The 11,462-nt window shown below is 43.2% G+C and overlaps 1 protein-coding gene across 1 annotated transcript in view; it reads right to left on the reverse strand.

Moving 5' to 3' along the window:
* The window catches only part of PSMA3 (proteasome 20S subunit alpha 3), a 13,463-nt gene that overhangs the window by 1,100 nt on the left and 901 nt on the right, over positions 1 to 11,462 (reverse strand). Inside the window, exons 2-7 of the mRNA XM_010164889.2 lie at positions 10,527 to 10,650; positions 8,976 to 9,077; positions 8,778 to 8,851; positions 7,640 to 7,712; positions 6,650 to 6,715; positions 2,650 to 2,696 (exon numbers count right to left, since the gene is read on the reverse strand). Coding sequence (XP_010163191.2) covers positions 2,650 to 2,696; positions 6,650 to 6,715; positions 7,640 to 7,712; positions 8,778 to 8,851; positions 8,976 to 9,077; positions 10,527 to 10,650 — 486 coding nt within the window. The remainder of the gene's footprint in view (positions 1 to 2,649; positions 2,697 to 6,649; positions 6,716 to 7,639; positions 7,713 to 8,777; positions 8,852 to 8,975; positions 9,078 to 10,526; positions 10,651 to 11,462) is intronic.

The following is an 11,462-nucleotide window of genomic DNA, read 5'->3' on the forward strand; positions in this document are numbered from 1 at the left end:
TCCCTTGCCCACACACACAATCAGAGCATTTTGCAGACTTAATTGCTGGTATAAGAATACACTAAATGATGACAGCTAGAATGCGGGTTGAGATGCTCAAGTTGTTCTCATCAGAACAAACACTGAGATTCAAGTACTGCAGAGCCAAGGCTACACTGTCATTGCCTCCTTCTGCTAGATTAGTTCTAGGACAGTGGGGAGTGTCCTTTATTTCCTCTGTAAATCTTATTTCAGTTCACACTTAAGACTAAATCCCAACACCATCAATTGTACCTGGTGTACAATTAGAAGCCTGTGCACAGATCTCCACAGACTGCCACACTCATGGCAAACACGATGGTAATCGGAATTTAAACTACAAATGGTATTACAGCATATGCAGTACTATCCAGATTTAATAAAATCACTCCCTACTCTGTGGGATAAAAATGTGACACTGTAACAGCAATACTGATTTGACTGCCTGGTAGCATTCAGTTCTCAGCGGCAGAACATGTAAACAAACTGTAACAACTCTTTGAGACATACACTCAGAACAGTAGTAGAACTTACAATAACCTGTGGCTTCACTGGTTGAGAAGGCTGGATTCCTTAGTTTCTTTCAGAAAGCATTAGTAAGTCAAAAGCTGAAAAATACCAGCTATTTCTAGCCAACATAGAAAGCTTGGACATAGTGGAGGAAGGAAGATAACATTCTGCACCACACTAAGCACTTCAAATTAAAGTTTGATAAAAGAATTGTGGAACAAATATAAAGAACAAAGTGAACATTGGTGTCCAGGGAAATAGCAGTATGTGCTTATGTTCTTCTGACACCCTTCTGCCACTGTGAGACTGGACTTGCTGCCTAAGATGATCTATAGGCCTTTCTTGCGTGTTCACCTGGTTACAAACCTTTTGCAGCAAATATATCATCATCAGCAGCATTTAAAGAAATGGTCACTCTGGACCCTCACTAGTATTTTAGTGTTAAAAAAAATTATTCAAATCTTTGCTTTCTTGCTAAATGCTACTAAGGAGCTGAATTTGAGCTGAAAACCAGAACTGTATCTAGAGCTGCTGTTTTGAGCTGAGGCAGAATTAAAGAACTCTTCATTATTTGAAAATCCATGCCTTATTTGTACCATTTTAGAACTGCTTCCTGTTTTGAGCTGAGGCAGAATTAAAGAATTTGAAAATTCATGCCTTATTTGTACCATTTTAGAACTGCTTTGAGGTCCTTGCTAGGTTTTAAGAACAGAGATCCCAAAAATTCTTTCCTCTAGCTACTGCCATGTCAGCCTCAGACACAAACTGGGAAATAAACTCACATGCTGCAACACCAATGATAGAAGCATATTTATTACTTCTTTATAACCTTCTAAGTAATAGCCATAAAATGCTGGGGTTAGAGTTTTGCAGCTGCAGATTATTAAATCTGTGACAAGCACAGAACATGTCCCTAAAGGGCCTACAAGAAAACTGGGGAGGGACTTTTCATAAGGGCAGTTAATGACAGAACAAGGGGAAATGGGTTTAAACTGGAAGAGTGTGGGTTAAGATTAGATATTAGGAAGAAAGTCTTCACTGTGAGGGTGGTCAGACACTGGAACAGGTTGCCCAGAGAAGCTGTGGCTGCTCCTCCCTGGAAGTGTTTAAGGCCAGGCTGGATGAGGCTTTGAGCAACCTGGTCTAGTGGAAGGTGTCCCTGCTGCTGGCAGGGGGGTTGGAACTGGATGATCTTTAAGGTCCCTTCCAACCCAAACCAGTCTGGGATTCTATAAAGCATTAAAATGAAGTGTTGTGGATACCTGAAAAGACACTTGTATTTGTTTGAAGAGAGATTAATTCACAAGATATTTTCAAGATAGTTTACTACTGGCCAATTGATGCTCTCCCTAGCAGAAAGTCTTCCCAGTGTCTTTTTTCCCCCCTCACTAGTACATGACTTACTGAAAAGTACCTTTTTTTTCCCCCATAAGTACACTATCCTCACACAGAGTTTGTGGGACAGTATTAGTGACTGGAAGCAATTCTGTCACTGATGTGTTGCCCTAAATCACATCAGGAAATAGCAAATTAAATATTTCCAGTCTCTTCACATGGTATCAAGGTTAATCATTTAAATGACACCACCTATACCCTCTATACATCTTTAAACAAGGAGTGACACTTTGCTTCTTTCCTGAGGGAAATAGGAAGGCTGGGGCAAAGACCTCAGCTCCATGGATGGACAGCTACTTCATGTCTGAAGCATCAGTGCATTGTTCAATCTGTGTAACAAAGCATACAGCTCTTGCTTAGAACAGGGACAACAAGGGAGTCTCTCCTGTCACCTGGCTTATGTATTTTAAAAGCAATGACTATATTCAGACAGTTCAACCTTTAATCCACTGCTGCTACAGGCTACATCTATAAAAACTATCAGATGAGATCAAAAGGCGTATTTTTCACATCCTTCATCATTTTTGGGTACTAAGTAGCGTATCCCATCTCACAAGAAGAGGAGAAATATTAATGGCAGAAGACACTAGAGTCAGCATGAGCTCTAATCTAGTAGAAATAAAACCTGATGCCCAAGTTAAAGGGAACAGCTTTGGTCTGAAACCACAGCAAGCTCACCAGTACGGATTTTTTTTGTGGAGTTGGAAAAACAGGCTGAAGACTTACATTTTTGCAACCTCTTTAACAACATCACGGCAGGTCATTTCCTTCATCTGTGGACAAAAAAAAAATACACAGCTTAAGGGAATATACTGTTTTCCATTTCCACAAGGCCAGAACACGAGTGGCTGCACACGTCTAACGAGCTTACTGTTCAGTAGGGATAAAAGTGACAAAAAGTTACGAGAAGAGCCAAATTTCTTCTCTGCAATGTGTCTTTCAGCCTGCTACATGCAAGTCATTCTTCCAGTGAAGAATTTTACAACTGAAAGATTCTATGAAAAAACTGTTACTTGGAAACTTCCCCAGTTTAAAGCACTCATCAGCTGGAAGCCTAAAAGCTGAATGGATAAACCTCAGCGTCGTCAAAGCTTGACTTGTTCTTAGACGCTTTCTGATCAACTGACATGAAATAACCACACGCACTGTATTTTCATGTTTAACATTCATATTCCTTCTCGGTAGTACAGTAATACTGGGGGCCTACAAGAAAGCTGGGGAAGGACTTTTCATAAGGACAACTAATGACAAAACAGGGGGAAATGGGTTTAAGCTGAAAGAGGGGAGGTTTAGATTAGATATTAGGAAGAAGTTCTTCACTGTGAGGGTGGTGAGACACCGGAACAGGTTGCCCAGAGAAGCTGTGGATGCCCCCTCCCTGAAGTGTTCAAGGCCAGGTTGGATGAGGCTTTGAGCAACCTGGTCTAGTGGAAGGTGTCCCTGCTGATGGCAGGGGGGTTGGAACTGGATGAGTTTTAAGGTCCCTTCCAATCCAAACCATTCTATGATAGTACTTTCGGTCTTAACCAACATTTTATGCAAGCCATTTACTTTTAAGTAATGCCCTAAGAGGAGAACATTGTCCCAGGGTTATTGTTCCCAGCTGCACGCCTCAGCAGCTCATTTTATATTTTCTTACTGTTATCTCACAGTCTTTTGACAGTTTCACAGTTAATCAAAACAAAGTCTCAGTGCCAATTTCCACGACACAATAAACTTATGTTTTGTAGGTCTAATCTCTTGCCAGCCAACTCTTCTGGACTATGAAGTAGGAATATATTCTACTAGATTTACCGTCTCTCTGGATTCTCAAAATGTTTTCACAACTGTTAACATGGAAGCTAGTTTTGAGACAGGGGTGAAGGAATGAAGGTGACAACACTCCTTGGTTCATGTTGAGTGTCACAGCACTTCCTGGGGTGAAGCGCACACCCACAGCAGCAACGGGCCAGAGAGGAAATGCCCACGCCTGGTTAGACAGACATGCTGCCACAGTCCCATCCCAAGAACCTTCTGGAACAGATAGAAACCATGGCCCCAGCCCTTGCATTTGTGACACTGATCCATCACACACAGCACTGGCTGCTGTGGGCAAACAGAACTTGTGTCACGCAAACGTTTAAATTACTATGTGTACATCTGGAATATTGTGTCCAGTTCTGGCCCCCACAGTTCAGGAAGGACAGGGAACTGCTGGAGAGAGTCCAGCACAGAGCCACCAAGATGATGAAGGGAGTGGAGCATCTCCCTGATGAGGAAAGGCTGAGGGAGCTGGGGCTCTTTAGCTTGGAGAAGAGGAGGCTGAGGGGTGACCTCATTAATGTTTATAAATATGTAAAGGGCGAATGTCATGAGGATGGAGCCAGGCTCTTCTCAGTGATGCCCAATGGTAGGACAAGGGGCAATGGGTGTGAGCTGGAACACAGAAGGTTCTGCTTAAACTTCAGAAGAAACTTCTTTCCAGTGAGGGTGCCAGAGCCCTGGGACAGGCTGCCCAGGGAGGGTGTGGAGTCTCCTTCTCTGGAGACATTCAAAAATCGCCTGGGCGCCTTTCTGTGTGATCTCATTTAGGTTCCTGCTCTGGCAGGGGGTTTGGACTGGATGATCTTTTGAGGTCCCTTCCAATCCCTGACATTCTGTGATTCTGTGAACTAGGAAAACCCAAAGCTCTATTACTATCATGCATATTTACCAGAGAGAAAACTGAAGTAAATTCTTTTTTTTGCCATTATCCATGTGATGAGAAGTTTTCCCGCAGCTGAAGATATCAGACGTTTGCAGAAGATGCCACAGATGTGATCAGCGCAGTGTTTGCTGCTTGAGCCCTCAGCTATACATGAGGGTTTCACATACTGTGTCCCCTCCCAGATACAGTATCTGCTCTGCAGTACCTGTAAGGCAGGTTTAAAGCTTTCACTACCTGCTTGCCTCTTACTTTCCACCTGTAGTCATCTCTTCCACAGGAACAAATCTCAGCTGACAGGCTACTGTAGGCGGTATCACCTCACAGAAGCTTTTGTACTTCTCTCTTTTTCCCATTTCAGTTTTGATAAATTAATCTCATCAAAATTAACTCTGACTTGGACACCTGCCCAGTCTATGGTTAACAAAAAGCACTGGGCATGCAAGGCTGGGCTTGCTTCATGTCGCTGTGACGAGATCATACGCATTGCTGAAGACATTCTGCAAAAAAGCCTTTAAATAAATAAATGCAGTGAGGCCATATGGCACAGCACCGTTCCCAGGTCCTCAGTTCTACGGGCTCTACTGTCCAGCTCAAACGATGCACACGCTCATGAGCTCTACAAAAACTCAGCCATTAAAACTGAAGTTTTTGAAAATCCCAGCACTGCACAGGAAATTATATTGGGGGGTAGATTCTATGTTACCCAACATGATCTTTCTGCCAATTTGCACACATGGAAATGGAAATTATGATTTCTCAGAAACCAAGATTCCTGTATTATGACCAGATGATCTTGCAGGCTTCTTACTTTTAACGGGTACTCAAGCATCTGACCAGATTCAAGACTGACTGAAGCGAGTCTAAGGACATTTTAATTTTTCCTCTCATTTTCCAGTTATGATGCTACAGCACCACAAACAGACTATTCTTAAAAGCGTGACAACCATACGAACTCTGAACCTTTCCATGAACAGCTGTGGTGTACTTCCACAGACCAAACCATCAATAAGATGCAAGCGGAGTATCGAGAATTACCTGAGACAGATCAGGAGTAGGATTTTGTCCCACATTAATTGTCTCCAATTCCAAGGGTATCAGATATTAAAACACAAGGGAAGGACAGAGGTCTTTTAGGATTCTACCATAGTTCTACATCAGCTTGAGGCACACTGCAGCACGTTTCTGTAGCCTTCCCTCCACAGACTACTGCTGGAACAGCCAACTGCTTCCATGCTTATTCAGAAAGCTACGAAACAACTTCTCTGTGTGCTCTGCTCTCACAGAACTTCCTCGTCACATTTCACAGGTGACAGCGCTGTGCAAGCAGGAAATGCTGAACATACACAGCTCTTTTGGTAACAGCGATGGTGTGCTGTACACTTGTACTCTTCCTGGTGTTCACAGCACTAAAGCCCTTCTCATCAGACATGTGAAGACATTTTGCAAGGTACATTACAGACAGCAACAAGCAGCTACTTGAACACATCTTCTGAAAAAAAGGCAGTACCTCAACACTAGCCAGCTGGGAAACACCATCTTACCTGGCAAGGATTTGATTTTGCTCCATTTTCTACATTTTCAGAGTAACAATACTCCAGAGGTTCAGTATTCTGCAGTTCCACTCTTTGTCCTTACCAAGACCAGCTTTTTTTTTCAACTTTTTAAACAAAAGGATCATCTAAAACCTTTGAAAAAAATAGATATACCACCCTGTATAATGCTGCCCTCGGGTTTTCATTCCTGACTGAAAACTTAGTTACATTTTTATATTCACTCAATTACTTTCCTCGCTGGCACACACAAGGGTGTACATTTATGCTTCCTGTGCTCAACACGTGCACTCCCTACGGACTACCCATTGCCCAGGGGCAAGTCTGGAGAAATACTGCTATTACAGAGGCTAAAACACCTCCTAGAGCATCCAAGGAAATATTCTATCTGCTCCTCTTGTATTTTATATATTTTAGGCATCCAAAAAGGTAACATAATAGGGTAAGAATATTTGTCTTGAAAGAGCACAACAAAACTGTAACGTCATACCTGAAGTTTTTCTATCTCTGTTTTTGCAGCCTGCCTGGCTTTACCAATGGCACAGCCCCAATATCCCTAAAAAAAAAAGAAAGAAACAAAAAATATGCAACTTTAATTAAATACTCAACCCTTTACAGTTCTTATTGTCACTTAGCATATGACAACCCCCACCCTACTCACATTAGTGAGAGGCTAATGCACAGTAAATCTTGGTATAGTTCTCTCTTGGGGCACATTCCCAAATTGTTGACTAGAACCCAATTACTAGATTAAGTACTACCACTGTTGATAGAAAACAGAAGAGCTCAGTAGTTCCTGGACAGAAACTATCTGCTCAATTTGCTGCAATAGATAATTTTTAATTATTATTACAGTAAATGGAAGAGTAAACTAGAATTAGAGAAGTTGTACAGGATCAAAAACACCAAACCCACCTGCCATGAAAATATACTGAAGTGTTTAATAAAAATTAAGCACTTTCTTTCCCTCAGTAGCTATGGTATTGGATATATTGAAAGAAAATTTAGAAAATGAGAAGAGTTATAAGTGTGTATCATCCTGTGTGTAACACACAGCTGAAGAGGCAGCAGTAACAATTAACAAAAGCATCTATTTTGATTTGACTTGCTGTGAGCAAACAGTGTGAGAGCAACAGCCCCCTCCCTCACCCGAAGCATTTAGTGAATGGAGAATCACTACAGTATTTGCCCTTCCTGGGCAGTGCAGGGGACTCCTCACTGGATATCGCCAGTGGAATGAACTCCCACATTTCTCAGAGACAAGCTTTAAAACTAGTTTCTCTGAGACTGTACTTCTGAGAAATACATGACATGGTTAACGAGGGTGTGAAATGAGCAAAGCCCAGATCTGTTCATTTTAAGCTGTGATCGTTCACCAGAGAAAAAATTAACAGCTCTTTTGGAATGAAACTGTTTTCCTAACTAGGAACTTTTAAAAAAGGAACTTATACCAAGATGGAAATATTTTTGATGGACTCACATATGAAACTCCTGATGGATCAATCATGTAGAGTTGTGCACCATCATCATCATCATAGGATCCCAACATGAAACTGGAGGAGAAAAGTGAAATTAGAAACATTTCTTTTACCAACACACACAGAATTAGAGACTTACACCAACTCAAGTTTCCTATATTCTTCCTAGAGCAAAACTCCTCCTGTCCTGCTACATTCTATGTGTCTGAACAGTTCAGTGTTACCATGACAGCCAAGCACCTGCAAGCTGCCAGAAACATCTTACTTATCTGTAGCTAGAGAGCAGATCTCTGTTTATTAGCCTGCTCGTACCAGGGCAAGCAGGATGACTGCAGAGGAGAGTTCTGCTCTCGTCACTGTCACAGACTTAACAGCATCAACTCTTCAACTTTAAAATTCAGTGACAAACAGGCAATCTGTGTAAAAGCTTGGCATGCTGCTATGCAAATCTGAATTCTTCACCTCAGGTTTTACACACACCCGAAAAGAAAGGAGAAGGGAATCTGTTTATGAGATGAACTGTAGGCTACTAATTCCAAGTTTAAAAAAAAGACCTCAGACAACCTAAATAGTTCCAGCAATTGTGAAACAAAAGATACTTTCAAATAGTGTATGTCATAGAATCATAGAATGGTTTGGATTGGAAGGGACCCCAAAGATCATCCAGTTCCAACCCCCCTGCCATCAGCAGGGACACCTTCCACTAGACCAGGTTCCTCAAAGCCTCATCCAGCCTGGCCTTGAACACTTCCAGGGAGGAGCAGCCACAGCTTCTCTGGGCAACCTGGGCCAGTGTCTGACCACCCTCACAGTGAAGAACTTCTTCCTAATATCTAATCTAAACCTCCCCTCTTTCAGCTTAAACCCATTTCCCCTTGTTTTGTCATTAACTGCCCTTATGAAAAGTCCTTCCCCAGCTTTCTTGTAGCCCCTTCAGGTACTGGGAGGCCGCTATAAGATCTCCCCGGAGCCTTCTCTTCTCCAGGCTGAACAGCCCCAACTCTTTCAGCCTGTCTTCATAGGAGAGGTGCTCCAGCCCTCGGATCATCCTGGTGGCCCTTCTCTGGACTTGTTCTAACTGGTCCATGTCTTTCTTATGTTGGGGGCTCCAGAACTGGACGCAGTGTCTGAAAGTCTTACCTGCAACCAAAAGGTCTGACAGCACTGTACAGCGTGTACGCGTGCACATACATGGCCACTCGGTCTGCAAGATGCTAAGCAGAAAAAGAAAACAAACAAACAAACAACCCTTATTAACAGAAATAAGGAATAAATTTAATTCTCTGTGTCAAGACTAAGAAAACAAAAAAACCCGAGTGAGCTGCACTGATTTCTTACCTTCAGTGGAATATCGTAGCCATAGTTAGATCTGAAGTTAGAGGCCTCTTCTCTAGCTATGTCTGCCAAAGAACGAGCGTCTGCCAGAAGGCCTGCTACTGCCTGAAATGAGAACTGTCATCAGCAAGGCCAGATACACCCTGCAATCACCTAATAAAATTAATGGGCAACAGTCTAATGATGTGAATTAACTGAGATCTTTACTGAATTCTGCTACAAGTGAATTAAATCAAACTCTCCATCTGCTAGCAAGCTCAAAACACCTCAGTGTGATGATACATTAATACAAAATAGTTTTCCTTAGGAAAATCAACAACCAAAATTATCTTCATGTTAAACAGCATCTTATGATTTCCCACACCCACATTAACCCAAACAATACTTGATGGAATATATATTCAACAGACAGTTTCAGCCTTTCTGTCACACAGTAACCACTGCTGACATCATCCTGACATCACTGTTAGGGATTAGCCAGGAGTCCATACACCAGTCTTTAAAGGACTCAGCCGACTCCCACACTGCTGAGCAGAGAACCTTGCGTGCAGCATGTTTTCCCCTCACGACACCTTATTTGTTAGCTGTGCAAAAAAGTACCACTTTATCACTTGTGTTTATAGTGACATTCAAGTTTGAACAACTGGGATGCTGAAAAACATTAAAAAAAAAAATAAAACAACCTCAAAATATATGTAATTCCATTTTAAATGTGGATTTTATTTCTATATGTGTGTACAATCAAGACTCAATTACAGAAAACAGTAAAAAAAACCCCACTGGCATTTCTGACTGTACACAGAAACATTAACATTCCTTAATCTACTCATCACTGATTCTCCACTTCATAGAATTCTGCATTTGAAGGGGGTCCCTTGCAATTTATGAAAAACTAAAGTTAACTAGCACCCTATGTGGTGGTTTGGGTAGCAAAACCAGGACACCGTATCCTGGGCTGCATCAAGAGAAGTGTGGCCAGCAGGTCGAGGGAGGTGATTCTCCCCCTCTACTCAGCTCTTGTAAGGCCCCACCTGGAGTACTGCATCCAGTTCTGGAGCCCCCAGCACAAGAGGGACATGGATCTGTTAGAACAGGTCCAGAAGAGGGCCACGAGGATGATCCGAGGGCTGGAGCACCTCTCCTATGAAGACAGGCTGAAAGAGCTGGGGCTGTTCAGCCTGGAGAAGAGAAGGCTTAGGGGAGATCTTATAGCGGCCTCCCAGTACCTGAAGGGGGCCTATAAGAAAGCTGGGGAGGGACTTTTCGTTAGGGCAGTTAATGACAGAACTAGGGGGAATGGGTTTAAACTGAAAGAGGGTAGGTTTAGATGAGATATTAGGAAGAAGTTCTTTAGTGTGAGGGTGGTGAGACACTGGAACAGGTTGCCCAAAGAGGTTGTAGATGCCCCCTCCCTGGAAGTGTTTAAGACCAGGGTGGATGAGGCTTTGAGTAACCTGATCTAGTGTAAGGTGTCCCTGCTCATGGCAGGGGGGATCTTTAAGGTCCTTTCCAACCCAAACCATTCTATGATTCTATGATTCTATGACACCTTACCATTCCGACGTGCCGATCGACATTGAAGAGACGTTTATTGGAACCCTCTTCATAAAGCTTGGACAGAACTAGTTTTTCTACTCCAAAGACGACACCATCTTTGCATCTTATCCCGATTGCTGTACTGAAAGACAAGATCAATTTAAGTTTCTCACACAGAACTGCAGCATAAAATACATAGCAGAGAATTAACAAAATACGAGAAACAATGAATTGAGTTCTCCAGGAGCAGGTTTGTTACAACTCTACTTTAGCACTGAAGACAACAAGAGGGGGGAAAAAAGCCAAAGCTCACTAAACCTACAGATATTTTCTTAAACACCCAAGGAGGTGGCTGCCAAAAGTCCCCACCCAATTAGTTCTGAACAGACTGTAGACAGCGGTGGCATTGTTTGGAGCGGTGGCACAGCCGCTGCCCCATCGCCAAGCTGAGCGATTGGAGCAGCGGCACAGCCGCTGCCCCATCGCCGAGCTGAGCGACACCAGGATGGAAACCACAGGCGGGTTCACCTCTCCTGTTGCTAAATTCACTGTGGATCCAAGAGATGTGACAACTTTTTCTCTAACCCTCAAAAAGTGTAATATCAGGCGTGAATCACCAACCCCGGCGTGAACCCGCCATACAAACAGTTTTCACTGACCCTGCTGTGGCAGCGCGTGGCTTCGGTCAGACCCGCGGGTGATCCAGTCCCTGCCCTGCTCGTCCCTCACCTCGCTGCTGCCAGAGCACGGCGGGGATTGGTGCTGTACAACATTCCTCTGCGCACACCTGAGGGGAGTGTTGGGACTGGTGCTGTTCTACATCTCTGTCAGTGACATGGACAGTGGGGTTGAGTGCACCCTCAGCAAGTTTGCCGCCGACACCAAGCTGAGTGGTGACGTTGACACGCTGGAGGGACGGGATGCCATCCAGAGGGACCTTGACCGGCTTGAGAA

This window comes from Antrostomus carolinensis, unplaced genomic scaffold, assembly GCF_000700745.2.
Source record: "Antrostomus carolinensis isolate BGI_N321 unplaced genomic scaffold, ASM70074v2 scaffold5683, whole genome shotgun sequence".
In the NCBI taxonomy this organism is placed as follows: domain Eukaryota; kingdom Metazoa; phylum Chordata; class Aves; order Caprimulgiformes; family Caprimulgidae; genus Antrostomus; species Antrostomus carolinensis.